The sequence below is a fragment of the Chiloscyllium plagiosum genome, unplaced genomic scaffold (assembly GCF_037043375.1).
Source record: "Chiloscyllium plagiosum isolate Xiang-an unplaced genomic scaffold, Cpla_swu_hap1 HiC_scaffold_9, whole genome shotgun sequence".
NCBI classification, from domain to species: Eukaryota; Metazoa; Chordata; class Chondrichthyes; order Orectolobiformes; family Hemiscylliidae; genus Chiloscyllium; species Chiloscyllium plagiosum.
In genome coordinates, this window is record NW_028270147.1 from 32,551,189 (window position 1) to 32,566,307 (window position 15,119).

Consider the following 15,119-nt stretch of genomic DNA (forward strand, 5'->3'; position numbering starts at 1 on the left):
TGATTCCTCTGCGTGGAGCTAATGCACCATACAACTTTAAATTGAAAGCAATGTGGTAGTAACAAATTATGGAGTTGCTTTATCTAGATACAGATGTTTTGTGAGAAGATTGTGAAGTATCTATCCATTGACACTTAGTAAACCTCTGATAACAATACTTGATGCTAAATAAATATTAAGCTAACCTACATCCTGTTTCAGGCTGGTGTGGTATTAGAGATTCCGTATTTTCAAGAGATCAAGTTCCTTTATAAGGAAATGTTCTCATTAGTAAAATGGAGCTGTGGTTAAAAGTATTCATGTCATTAACATTAGTTCAAGGTCAGCCAATTCTTGTGACATCCTTACCACACTGCCAATGAGATGTTGGGTGCTAGCTAGTTTTCTTTGCAATGAAATTGGTGATTTTCCTTTATTACAAAAATTAAGTCGTGATATTTTGAATACGTTTTAGCAAGGATAAGCTTTTTTTAAAATGAGGCAACTATTGCAGACGTGATAGATTATCTAGTTAAATTTCCTAAATAATTTATCATAGGATTCTTAAATGCTACTGTGCTGAAACGTTTGGAGAGTCTGAATCAGTGCTCTTGTTTGAAATGTTGCTATTAATGTTATGGTATTCAATCTTCCTCATTATCTAGACTGACTCTTTTATATCTAATCCAACTGCCCGCAATTCTGTTCCCACACATCATTCCAAATTGCAGGAAAAGGAGTGAGGGGAACAAATATTACAGTAATAAATTAGAAATATTTATAGCTTTTTGTTTATATTTTCATGGGATCTGAACATCAGTTGGCAAAGCCAGCATTTATTTCCCATCTCTAATTGCCCTTGAGAATTTGCTGGTGAAGGCTTTCCTTGCACTGTTACAGTTCATGTGATGTATACCATCGATGTGGTATGATGCGACTGAGAAGTGTGCCAAGCTATTTCAGAGGACAGTTAAAAGTTACCCACACTTTAGTGGGTCTGGAGTCACATGCAGGCCAGACTGGGCAAGGATGAGAGTGTTCCTGCCCTGCCAGCCATTCATGAAGGAGATGAATTAATATGACAGTCCAGTGTTTTTATGATAATTATTAATGAGACTCTTATTTTATTTCAGGCTGATTTAGATAATCAAATTTAAGTTCCCCCAGCTGCCTTTGCGGAATTTGATTTCTTGTCTCCAAACAATTACTGCTGTAACTATGCTACCATTCCACTCATTGTAGAAATGGGACGAGAAATAAGACATGAAAATAAATACTAATAAAGGAAAAAAAAGTTGGAGAGGTGGAATCTCAGTGAAGGAAAAATTTAAATATCTTGCATTTATATAGCACTTTTTCACATCCTCATGACGTCTTAATTTTAAGCTGTGTCCTCTGGTTCGGCACTCACCCATCAGTGGAAATATGTTTCCTACTGCCAGAGTGTCCAATCCTTTCATAATCTTATACGTCTCAATCAGACCCCCTCTCAGTCTTCTAAACTCAAGGGTATACAAGCCCAGTCGCTTCAGTCTTTCAGTGTAAGGTAATCCTGCAATTCCAGGAATTGACCTTGTGAATCTATGCTGCACTCCCTCAATAGCCAGAATGTTTTTTCTCAAATTTGGAGACCAGAACTGCAGTACTCCAGGTGTGGTCTCACCAGGGCCCTGTACAGCTGCAGAAGCACCTCTTTGCTTCTATACTCAATTCCTCTTGTTATGAAGGCCAGCATGCTATCAGCCTTCTTCACTACCTGCTGTACCTGCATGCTTGCCTTCATTGACTGGTGTACAAGAACACCCAGATCTCTCTGTACTGCCCCTTTACATAAATTGATTCCATTGAGGTAGTAGTCTGCCTTCCTGTTCTTGCCACCAAAGTGGATAACCATACATTTATCCACATGAAACTGCATCTGCCATGCATCTGCCCACTCACTTAACTTGACAAGGTCACCCTGTAATCTCCTAACATCCTCATCACATTTCACCCTGCCACCCAGCTTTGTATCATCAGAAAATTTGCTAATGTTATTGCTGATACCATCTTGACAAATTAAGCTTAGTATTAAAATTAGTGATGTCTGCTCACATTATTTGCACATGCTGTTGTCTTCATTACCTTCTCTCAACTGGGTTTCTCCCTGTTGGGAGAGATCACTTGTGCTTTTTTGTGACTTTTGATCATTAGAACCTAATAATGTACAAATTACAGTCAAACCTTTTGACTGTTAACAATGGTTGCACAGAAGATTTTCTCATCTTTTCAAAATAACTCCAAGTAAAATGTGCACATATTCCAGCTGATAATACTTATATTATAAAATTGAATCATAAATTTTCATTTTTGGTATTAGCTTTACAGAGGTTTTGTTTAAAATTTTCTAATAGAATCCTGAGTTTATCTTCATGTTGAGTAGCAAAGCTGGTGGCTGTGGCTTGAATCTGATTGGTGCAAATCGGTTAGTCATGTTTGATCCAGACTGGAATCCAGCTAATGATGAACAAGCGATGGCTCGTATATGGCGAGATGGACAGAAGAAAATTTGCTACATCTACAGGCTTTTGTCGGTAAGATTCTGCACTTTAGGTATTGTTCACAAAATGATACATGATCCTAAAATGTTGCATTAGAGGTTGTGATATGATGAAGAATTATGTAAGTAGATTTGATCTATCAAACTGGACGAATTGTGATAACTTATCACAATAGTGTCTTGTGATATTTCAGACAGGGACAATTGAGGAGAAGATCTTCCAGCGGCAGACTCATAAAAAAGCTCTGAGTAGCTGTGTAGTGGATGAGGAGCAAGATGTGGAACGACACTTCTCCCTTGGAGAACTTAAGGAGCTCTTTACTCTAAATGAGACCACAGCCAGTGACACGCACGAAAGGTAACTATTAAACATGACATTGGCAGCAGCTATTTTCAAATCTAATTTCAAATGTAATGACTATAGGATTTGAAATGTGGTAGTGTATTGATTTGATATTGAATCTGCTGTCCTAATGTTTGAGGCCTATGAGGAGTAAGTATAGGTGACACAGATCTTCCTATAGAAAAGGTATGACCTATCCAAAAAGGTACTTAGTTAAATTAATTGCACCGAGATAACGGGAAAGATGAGCATAGAGGGGAAAATGTAAAGCACCTCAATGGAAATTTCACTATACTAATATTTCTGGATGTAAGTTTGCTTACTGAACCGGAAGGTTCATTTTTAGACATCTCATCATCATACTAGTAAAATCATTAGTGAGCCTCCAGGGAAGCATTGGTGTTTTGGCCCGCTTTCTATTTATGTGTTTAGGGTTCCAAGGGTTGGTGATGCCATTTCCTGTTCTTTTTCTCAGAGGTTGGTAAATGGGGTTCAAATCGATGTGTTTGTTGAGAGTTCCAGTTGGAATACCATGCTTCTAAGAATTCTCGTGTGTATCTCTGTTTGGCTTGTCCTAGGATGGATGTGTTGTCCCAGTCAAAGTGGTGTTCTTCCTCATCTGTATATAAAAATACTAGTGATATCTTTTTGTTCCTCGATGTTCATGTATCCTAGTGGCTAGTTTTCTGCTGTTTGTCCAATGTAGTATTTGTTACAGTTCTTGCACGGTATTTTGTAAATGACATTCGTTTTACTTGTTGGCTGTATACAGTCGTTTAAGTCCTTTAGCTGCTGCTTTAGTGTGTTGGTGGGTTTGTGGACTACCATGATGCCAAGAGGTCTGAGTAGTCTGGCAGTCATTTCTGAGATGTCTCTGTTATAGGGGAGAGTGGCTAGGGTTTCTGGACGTGTTTTGCCTGCTTGTTTAGGTTTGTTGCTGAGAAATCGACAGACTGTGTTCGTTGGGTCCCTGTTCTTTTTGAATACACTGGATAGGTGGTTTTCTGTTCTTGGTAGTTCCTCTATGCGTGGTTGCTCGTTGAAATAATGTTCTAATGCAGCTTCGTTTGTGGCTGTGGGGATGATCACTTCTGTAGTTCAGTATTTGGTCTGTATGTGTTGTTTTCCTGTCGACGCTGGTTTGAAGTTCCATTGGCTGTTCGCTCTACTGTGACATCTAGGAATGGCAGTTTGTTGTTGTTTTCCTCTTCCTTTGTGAATTTTATGCCAGTAAAGGTATTATTGATGGTCTTGAAGGTTTCCTCTAACTTGTTTTGTTTAGTGATGACAAAAGTGTCATCCATGTAGTTGGGGGAGCTACAAACCAGCGTCTACAGGAAAACAATACATACAGTCCAAATACTGAACTACAGAAGCAATCTCCAAATACCCACAAAGGAAGCTGCATTAGAACAATATTTCAACAAGCTACCGTACATTGCAGCACAGAGGAACTACGAAGAGCAGAAGAAAACCACCTATCCAGTGTATTCAAAAAGAACAGGGACCCAATGAACATAGTCCTTTGATTTCTCAGCAACAAACTCAAACAAGCAGACAAAACACGTCCAGAAACCCTAGCTACACTCCCCTACATCAGCGACATCTCGGAAATGACTGCCACTCTACTCAGACCTCTTGGCATTATGGTAGTCTACAAACCCACCAACACACTAAAACATCAGCTAATGAACTTGAAAGACCCTATACAGACAACTAGCAAAACTAATGTCATTTATAAAATACCTTGCAAGAACTGTAACAAACACTATATTGGACAAACAGACAGAAAACTAGCCACCAGGATACATGAACATCAACTAGCCACAAAAAGACATGACTCAGTATCACTAGTATCCTTACATACAGATGAGGAAGGACACCTCTTTGACTGGGACAAAGAATCCGTCCTAGGACAAGCCAAACGGACACGCACAAGAATTCCTAGAAGCACAGTGTTCCAATCGGAACTCTATCAACACATACGTCAATTTGGATCCCATTTACCACTCTCTGAGAAAAAGAACAGGAAATGACATCACCAACCCAAGGAACCCGAAACATGTAAATAGAAAGCGGGCCATAACATCAGTGCTTCAATGGAGGTTCATTGGTGATGTTATCTAGAATGGTGACAATGTCTGAAAATGAACCTTGCAGCTCAGCAAGCAAACTTACATCCAGAGCCACAACCTGAGCTACAAATCTTAGCCAAACTCACTAACTTGTATTTCTTTCCTTAGCACGTCTCTACCACGCCTTTTTTTATAACTCAAAGACAATTGTCAAGCATCCTAGTCTCTAGAGAGTTGTATTAGCATCCCAAAATGAACGTACTGTTTCCCCTTCCTTGACTATGAGAAATAACATATTATCAATCTTGAGATCCTCTGAGGTGTTCATTTGAGATCCGCAATCATAATCTGAATTTGCAACAGTGAGGTCATAGCATTTGGTAGAGTGATATTCGCCCCTTGTCAGATGTGGGAGTTTAAAGAGAGTTTGAGGGTTATTGCGGATTATATCTGCAATAAATGCTGTTGGTTGCGAATCTTATCAGATCGAATGGATCAGTTGGAGAGACAGTTAGAAGCAATGAGGAATTTGCAACAGCAACAGTATGTGATGGATGACAGTTATAGGAAGGGGGGAAAGTCTCAGATACAGTCACATAGATGGGTTAACCCCAGGAAAGGTAAAAGAGATAGGCAGCTAGTGCAGTAGCCTTCTGTAGCTATACCCATTTCAAACAAGTATGCTGTTTTGGAAAATGTAGGGGGTGATGGATTCTCAGGGCAACGTAGCACGAACAGCCATGTTTCTGGTATTGAGACTGGCTCAGATCCAATGAGGGGTACGTTGAGTTCCAAGAGGTGAATTGTGTTAGGGGATTCTGTAGTCTGAGGTACAGACACATTTCTGTGGCCAGCAGCGAAAAATCAGAATGGTGTGCTGATTCCCTGGTGCCAGGATCAAGGATGTGTCAGAGAGGGTGCAGAATGTTCTCACGGGGGAGAGGGGCCAGCAAGAGGTCATTGTCCACATTGGAATCAATGACATAGGAAGGGAAAAGGTTGAGATTCTGAAGGAAGATTACAGAGAGTTATGCAGGAATTTAAAAAGGAGGTCCTCGAGAGTAGTAATGTCTAGATTACTCCCGGTGCTGCGAGCTAGTGAGGGCAGGAATAGGAGGATAGAGCAGATGAATGCATGGCTGAGGAGCTGGTGTATGGGAGAAGGATTCACATTTTTGGATCATTGGAATCTCTTTTGGGGTAGAAGTGACCTGTACAAGGACGGATTGCACCTTGATTGGAAGGGGACTAATATACTGGCAGGGAAATTTGCTCGAGCTGTTCGGGAAGATTTAAACTAGTATGGTGAGGGGTGGGACCCAGGGAGATAATGAGGAAAGAGATCAATCTGAAACTGGTACAGTTGAGAACAAAAGTGAGTCAAACAGTCAGGGCAGGCAGGGACAAGGTAGGACTAATAAATTAAACTGCATTTATTTCAATGCAAAGGGCCTACCGGGGAAGGCAGATGAACTCAGGGCATGGTAAGGAACATCGGACTGGGATATCATAGCAATTACAGAAATATGGCTCAAGGTTGGGTAGGACTGGCAGCTTAATGTTCCAGGATACAAATGCTACAGGAAGGATAGAAAGGGAGGCAAGAGAGGAGGGGGAGCGGCGTTTTTGATAAGGGATAGCATTATAGCCATGCTGAGGGAGGATATTCCTGGAAATACATCCAGGGAAGGTATTTGGGTGGAACTGAGAAATAAGAAAGGGATGATCACCTTATTGGGATTGTATTATAGACCCCCCCAATAGTCAGAGGGAAATTGAGAAACAAACTTGTAAGGAGATCTCAGTTATCGTAACGATAATAGGGTGGTTATGGTAGGGGTTTTTAACTTTCCAAACACCGACTGGGATTGCCATAGTGTTAAAGGTTTAGATGGAGAGGAATTTATTAAGCGCGTACAAGACAATTTTCTGATTCAGTATGTGGATGTACCTACTAGAGAAGATGCAAAACTTGACCTACTCTTGGGAAATAAGGCAGGGCAGGTGACTGAGGTGTCAGTGGGGGAGCACTTTGGGGCCAGCAACCATAATTCTATTAGATTTAAATTGGTGATGGAAAAGGATAGACCAGATCAAAAGTTGAAGTTCTAAATTTGAGGAAGGCCAATTTTGATGGTATTAGGCAAGAACTTTCGAAAGCTAATTGGGGACAGATGTTCGCAGGTAAAGAGACGGCTGGAAAATGGGAAGCCTTCAGAAATGAGTTAACGAGAATCCAGAAAAAGTATATTCCTGTTAGGGTGAAAGGAAAGACTGGTAGACATAGGGAATGCTGGATGACTAAAGAAATTGAAGGTTTGGTTAGGAAAAAGAAGGAAGCATATGTAAGGTATAGACAGGATGGATCGAGTGAATCCTTAGAGTATAAAGAAAGTAGGAGTATACTTAAGAGGGAAATCAAGAGGGCAAAAAGGGGACATGAGATAGCTTTGGCAAATAGAATTAAGGAGAATCCAAAGGATTTTTAGAAATATATTAAGGACAAAAGGGTAACTAAGGAGAGAATACGGCCACTCAAAGATCAGCAAGGTGGCCTGTGTGTGGAGCCGCTGGAGTTGGGGCAGATACCTAAACGAGCATTTTGCACCAGTATTTACTGTGGAAAAGGATATGGGAGATATAGAAAATAATGACATAGATGTGACACCTTGCAAAATGCCCATAAAGAGGAGTAAGTGCTGGATGTCTTGAAAGACATAAAGGTGTATAAATCCCCAGGATCTGATCAGATGTACTCTAGAACTCTGTGGGAAGCTAGAGAAGTGATTGCTAGGCCTCTTGCTGAGATATTTGTATCATCGATAGTCACAGGTGAGGTGCTGGAAGACCTGGAGGTTGGCAAATGTGGTGCCCCTGTTTAAGAAGGGCAGTAAGGAGAAGCCAGGGAACTATAGACCAGTGAGCCTGATGTTAGTGTGGGCAAGTTGTTGGAGGGAATCCTGAGGGACAGGATATACATGTATTTGGAAAGGCAAGGATTCATTAGTAGTAGTCACCATGGCTTTGTGAGTGGGAAATCATGCCTTACAAACATGACTGAGTTTTTTGAAGAAGTAACAGAGGATTGATGAGGGCAGAACAGTAGTTGTGATCTATATGGACTTCAGTATTTGTTCGACAAGGTTCCCCATGGGAGACTGATTAGCAAGGTTAGATCTCACGGAATAAAGGGAGAACTAGCCATTTGGATGCAGAACTGGCTCAAAGGTAGAAGACAGAGGGTGATGGTGGAGGGTTGTTTTTCAGACTGGAAGCCTGTGACCAGTGGAGTGCCACAGGGATCGGTGCTGGGTCCACTACCTTTTGTCATTTACATAAATGATTTGGATGCGTGCATAAGGGGTACAGTTAGTAAGTTTGCAGATAACACCAAAATTGGCGATGTAGTGGACAGGGAAGAAGGTCACCTCAGATTACAACAGGATCTTTATCAGATGGGCCAATGGGCCGAGAAGTGGCAGATGGAGTTTAATTCAAATAAATGCGAGGTGCTGCATTTTGGGAAAGCAAATCTTAGCAGGACTTATACCCTTAATGGTAAGGTCCTAGTGAGTGTTGCTGAACAAAGAGACCTTGGAGTGCAGGTTCATAGGTCCTTCAAATTGGAGTCACAGGTAGATAGGATAGTGAAGAAGGTGTTTGGTATGCTTTCTTTTATTGGTCAGAATATTCAGTACAGGAGTTGGGAGGTCATGTTGCGGCTGTACAGGACATTGGTTAGGCCACTGTTGGAATATTGCGTGCAATTCTGATGTCCTTCCTATCAGAAAGATGTTGTGAAACTTGAAAGGGTTCAGAAAAGATTGACAAGGATGTTGCCGGGGTTGAAGGATTTGAGCTACAGGGAGAGGCTGAACAGGCTAGGGTTGTTTTCGCTGGAGCGTCAGAGGCTGAGGAGTGACCTTATACAGGTTTACAAAATTATGAGGGGCATGGATAGGATAAATAGACAAAGTCTTTTCCCTGGGGTGGGGGAGTCCAGAACGAGAGGGCATAGGTTTAGGGTGTGAGGGGAAAGATATAAAAAGGACCTAAGAGGCAACTTTTTAACGCAGAGGATAGTATGTGTATGGAATGAGCTGCCAGAGGAAGTGGTGGAGGCTTGTACAATTGCAACATTGAAAAGGCATTTGGATGGGTATATGAATAGGAAGGGTTTGGAGGGATATGAGCTGGATCCTTGCAGGTGGGACTAGATTGAGTTGGGATATCTGGTTGGCATGGACGGGTTGGACCGAAGAGTCTGTACATCTCTATGACTCTATGACATTAGCCTAAGACATTAAAATTAAATGGAGAATTCAGGACAGCTGACAAAGGATGAACTGTGCCTTGTCAGTCATTCTCCAATTCAGGGTAATGTTCTATTATTATCTTAATTTATAAACTGCAATAGCTTTGTAAATGCTTGCATATTTGATAGTTCTCTATCAGAAGCTCACCATAATGTGACTAACAGCCTGCATCTGTTCTAAAGGTTAAAATGTCGCCGTTGTGTAAATGGACACCAGGTGCGTCGTCCTCCTGAGGGCTCAGACTGTACATCCGATCTTTCTCAGTGGAATCACTGTGCAGATAAACGTGGACTACGAGACATGGTCCTACAGTCTGCTTGGGATGCTGCCATTTCCTTTGTGTTTCATCATCACTCGCATGAGCAACAGCATGGAGTTATATAAGACGGACAATTTCAGGTACAAATTGTCGTGAAAAATGACTTCTTGTTAACCAATGGCATGTGAAATTAATTTCATGTCAGCCCAGTCTGCTTGAATACAGATTTGACTGTGCTGTGCTTTCAGTGGAGCCCATGGAATTTGAATGAGCATCAGCAGGTTCCTTGGTCTAACTTCACTTCAACCTATAATTGTAAATTGAAGCGCCACTGCCTTGTGTATGTGGTTAAACTATTCACTCTTGGAAATGCTCTTGGACATTGTTTATTTTCATTTGAAATACTACTGAGACTTCTCCCCTCTAATAGAACATGAAGGACTGGACATCATATTACACAGAGGAGATATACAATCTATTGTGAATAGAGAAGTGTTTTCCTGAACTGTTTTTGTAAATATTGTTTAAGGCATTGTTACGTTTTGATCTACAGAGGAAATCAGTGGCACTAAAGTGTGGATATAGTATTTTCAGTTTCCCTTTGAGAAAATTGATTTGACAATTAAGTCAGTTTGAGTATCTAATACAATCTTTCTTGACTGTCACCTTTGCCCTTACAAAGTCAGTTTACATTATTTCCAGTGTGTTACTGAGAAACATTGGTCTCTGGAAAATGTACATTATCATTGTATTAAATATTTTCTTCATTTTGTTTTAATGAAATTGTAGTTTTTTATTATTTTTGTTTGACTTAAAGCACTATGGAGTGAACTTTCCCATTCTTTGGAGACAGGCAGAGAGACAGGAGTAGTGGCAATGTCTGGCTAAGTCTTCAGGTGATCAGTTTTCTGTCTTTCTGCACCTCATATGCTTCCTTAACCACCTACTTTATCTACCTGTCCTAGTCCCTCCAAGGATCTATGGACATGCACACCAAGGTCCCTTTGACACACTGGAAAAACAATGTGAACTCTGTTGCCTTGTTAGTCCTCCCAAAATACATCACCTCACACATTGTTAAATTCTTTATGCCACTGCTCAGAACAATATACACAGGCTGTAGTGTAAGGATCTCCTTGCTATTTACACCAGAAATGTCTCATCTGTGAACATACCGATCATATCCTCCACATTCATGTCTTTTCTTGTCATAATAAGCATCCTCCCTGGTTAACTGTAGAACAGAGCACTGCAAATTCTCCTTCACCCTATTTTAGTTGCTGAGACTGCAAGATCTGTATTACTACCAATGAAATCAGACGTCCAAAGCACAAGGCAGAAAGTTTCCTTAATTCAAAAGAAAGGTAGATTTGTACAAAGGTATAAATTCTTGAGCATCTGAAAAACTGATTGTCAAAAGAGTATTAAAGTCCATACACTAAGGCCCCATTCATCTCTCCTATGAGAATTATTACAGGGTAAATGATATTAAGATGATCAGTACAAACAACATAACCAACAGCTAAAAAATGCCCTACAACTTCTGCATTGCAGATTACCTCTCTTGGGGAAATATTGCAAATGGCCAATACGTGGAGGCCAGTTGTAAAATTTAGTTCAGAAAATTAAGGACCATTTGTGCCAAACACACACGTTCAAAGTATCCAAAGTTGATGCAGCTGCAGAAACTCCCTCAAGCACAAAAAATTAGTGTGAACTGCCAGTTCCATGGACCTCCTTGCAGTCTCCTCAGTCATGAGGACCCACAAAAAATGATCAAAGATTTTTCTCTCATTATTAATGATCCAGCCTTTTGTATAGAGGGCACAACTTTGAAATTTGAAGATGATATAAAACTTGGTATTATGAACTATGAGGAGAATGGTGATAAACTTCAGGAAGACATGGACAGGATGTTGGAATAGGTAGACATAGTGTAAATGTATGTTGGTGACGAGTTGTGTGAAATAAGAGAGTTTGGTAGGAAGAATGAAGAAAAGCAATGTAATATAAAGGATACAATTCCAAAGTGGGCATTGGAACAGCGATCTATGAATATATTCTTTAGAACAAAGTGGAAAAACCCTAACTAAAGAATGAACCGCCCTTAATGGGACACTGTAGCAAAAAAAAAACACTACAAAGAAAATATATCAAACTGAAATAATTTTGCTGGGGCTAGATCTGTGAGTGTATGTACACAAGTTATTGATGGTGCCAGGGCAGTTTGAGAATTTGGTTAAACAGACGGAAATGATCCTGAGCTTAATAAATGAAGGCACAGAGGATAAAAGTGAATTATGAACCACCTTTATAAAACATAGGTTCAGCTTAAATCTAAACAACATATTTAAGAAAGGGCATAAAGATTTTAGGAAGGATACAAAAATGATTTACAAGAATGGCTCCAGGGCTAAGAAAGTTCAGTTACAATGATAGGCTGGAGAAGCTGAAGTTGTTTTCCCGAGGGAACAGAAAACAGATTTGATAGAGGTATTCTTGAGGGTCTGGATAGAGAGAAACTAATCCCATTGGTAGAAGAACCAAAAGCCTGAGAGGACAAATTTGAAGTGATTGGGGGAATAAAGGCACAAAGGAAAATCTTCATTGCGTTGTGAATGTTTTGGAATCTGGAACAAGGGTCAAGGAGGCAGATTTAATCGTGACTTTCAAAGGGAATTGGATAAACACCTGAGAGAAAAAAAAATAAATTGCAGAGTAACTTCAAAAGATTTGAGCAAGTGGGATTAAATTGCTCTTTCAGAGAGCTAACATGGACTCAATGAGCTGAATTGTCTTGTCTTGGGCTATGACCATTCTATGGTTCTTTATTTGCAAGTGAAAGAACAAAACAAATAATTCCTATGTCTCCAAGTTAGATTTGAACTAGTTACTGCTGCTGTGAGGAACGTAGAAACAGGAGGAGGCCACTTTGGAATCACAGAAGATTTGGCCAATCACGTCTGTATTAATCAAAAAACAACCATCCAACAGAATCAGATTTAAAATCATATCAAAATACTTCTTAAAATTGAAATATTCTGTCTCTGCTACTTTTCAGGCAATGATCTCCAATCCCCGTCGCCCTCTGTGTTTAAATATTTCCCCAAGTAATGCCTCTAAACCTTTGACTGCTTACCTTGAATCTATGCCTCCTGGTCATGTGCCCCTTAGCCAAGTGAAACAAAGCCTTCCTCCAACTCTATCTAGACTATTTTTTAAAATTAATTGGGTCTTGATTCAGCTTCTGTTGAAACAAAAGAAATTAACCTTTCCATAATGTCCTCAAAGCAAGATTTTGGTGTCCAAGTAGCAACCTCCTGGATGTCCCCCACATCCCTTCTAGTACAATTGCATCTCTTCATCCTTCAAACCTGTTCCACCATTCAATGAGATAATAACTGATTTGAAACCAACTCCATATATCTGCCTTGTCACGAAGGTGTAGAAGTGTACTGTACCTTTAAGAGAGTGAAGGACTTGGCAAGCATACGGAGTGCTAGAGAATTTACAAATGTAACATTTGGTTCAGAACAGATAGCACTGGCTGAGTTGCCATGAGACAAAAATAAATTTGAATTCGGCCAATCAGTTGAATTGTACCCCGAAAATATGAAATTCCAATCAAGTTTGAATTTAGTATATTGACAATCTTAAAAGCCAATGACACAATCCAATGCTTTGGGGATATGAGACCGGGAAAAATTGAACATTTGGGAGGAGAACTGCCGAGTCAATGACATCTACAAACTGACCAGAGAATATCTCTCTTAAAGTTATCTTTATCAATCAGTAACCTGTGTAGCAAAATCCCCGAGAAGAAAAGAGAGCAATACAGAGAAGAACCGAAAGCTGCCTGGTTTTGAGATAAGTTTCGTTTTGTAAATCTTAATTGGGGTTTTATTGGATTAGTATTGTGGGGGGGGGGGGGGGGGGGGAGAGTAAAAGATAGGTTAGAGGAAGGAGTTGTAAATAGTTGTTAGTTAATTATTCTCTGTTACACTTTAAGAAATAAAATTTTTTTTTTCCTTCTTGGCTACTCAAATTTTCAGATTATTGCATGGGATAAATCTTTTCTGTGTTTCTGGGTTAAATTAAGCAGGAGGATTTACCTCGTGTCATAACAGTTAACTGTTAAATATGTTAAACAGGTAAATCCTCCTGCATAACTTAACCCAGCAACACAGAAAAGATTTATCTCGTGTAGTAATCTGTGAAAATTTGAGTGGCCAACAACTATTTAAAGTAAAAAAAATTATTTCTTAAAGTGTAACAGAGAATAATTAACTAACAACTATTTACAACTCCTTCTTCTAACCTATCTTTTACCTTCCCCCTCTACAATACTAGTCCAATAAAATCCCTGATTAAGATTTACAAAACAAAACTTCTTATCTCAAAACCAGACAGCTTTCAGTTCTTCTCTGTATTGCTGTCTTCTTGGGGATTTTGCTTCACAGGTTACTGATCGATAAAGGTATCTTTAAGAGAGCTATTCTCTGGGCAGTTTGCAGAAGTCATTGGCTTGGCCGTTCTCCTCCCAACTGTTCAATTTTCCACAGTCTTATACCCCAAAGCATTGATTGGAATTTAGTATTTTTGGGGTATAGTTTAAACTGATTGACCAAATTCAAATTTGTTTTTGTCTCAAAGTATCTCAGCCAGTGCTATCTGTTCTGAACCAAATGTTAATTGTAAATTCTCCAGCATTTGGTGTGCTTGCCAAGTCCTTCACTCTCAAAGGTACAGTACACTTTTACACTTTCATAACAACCTTTACTCTCAAACTCTGAAACTTAGGTGAACAAAAGTATACTAATCACTGATTTAAAATTAATAATTGGTCTAAAATCAACAGCTGTTCATTGAAGATTTCCTAATTCCCACTACCCTTTGTGTGGAGGAGTTTCATAATTTCATTGCTGGAAGGTGTGGCTCCAATTATTGCACTTTGCCATCTAGTCCTAGACTCCTCCAAACAGTAGAGATTTCTCACATACCTGCTCCCTTGCAATATTGCAACCTTTCATCTGATAATCACTTTCTAAATTCCAGGGATTATAACTATATGCAATCTCTCCATCTGAAATCTTGGAGTTTATGCTTCAGTCTGGTAAATATTGTGCTCTCCTCAAGGCCAACATATCCTAAAATGCCAGAATTGCTGACAGTACTCCAAACCTGTGGTGTACTAGGTTTGCAGAGAGTTGCATAGCTACTGATCCTTTATATTCTTACCTTCTTGCATCATGCTTTGTTTGTATCTTTATAAAGTATTTTGCCAATTTTCCTATCCCTGAAATTGAATTACCAGAGTTTTACCAATATACATAATATTTACACTTCTTACCATGTGTCACTGAGAAATATGATGAGACCTATCACATACTCTTAAGTGTTCATAAATACAGTGAACAGTGTGGCCCCAAGACAAATCCTTGTGAGATACCAATTAACATATCCTGAAAATTAGCACCACTGTATCCTGCCAATTTCTCAATTTACCTTCAATTCCATGAACTTCAACTTTAGCCAAGTCTTTCATAAGGGACTTTATCAAATACCTTCTGGACATCAATTAAATAAATTTGATTGCCTGTCCCTTCCA

The 15,119-nt window shown here is 39.6% G+C and overlaps 1 protein-coding gene across 1 annotated transcript in view; it reads left to right on the top strand.

The window, feature by feature from the left end:
* The window catches only part of rad54l (RAD54 like), a 40,540-nt gene extending 29,488 nt beyond the window's left edge, over positions 1–11,052 (top strand). Inside the window, exons 16-18 of the mRNA XM_043698970.2 lie at positions 2,373–2,552; positions 2,713–2,876; positions 9,435–11,052. Of these exons, the coding sequence (XP_043554905.2) occupies positions 2,373–2,552; positions 2,713–2,876; positions 9,435–9,636 (546 nt within the window). The 3' untranslated portion in view covers positions 9,637–11,052. The remainder of the gene's footprint in view (positions 1–2,372; positions 2,553–2,712; positions 2,877–9,434) is intronic.
* The last annotated feature ends 4,067 nt before the right edge of the window (positions 11,053–15,119 follow it).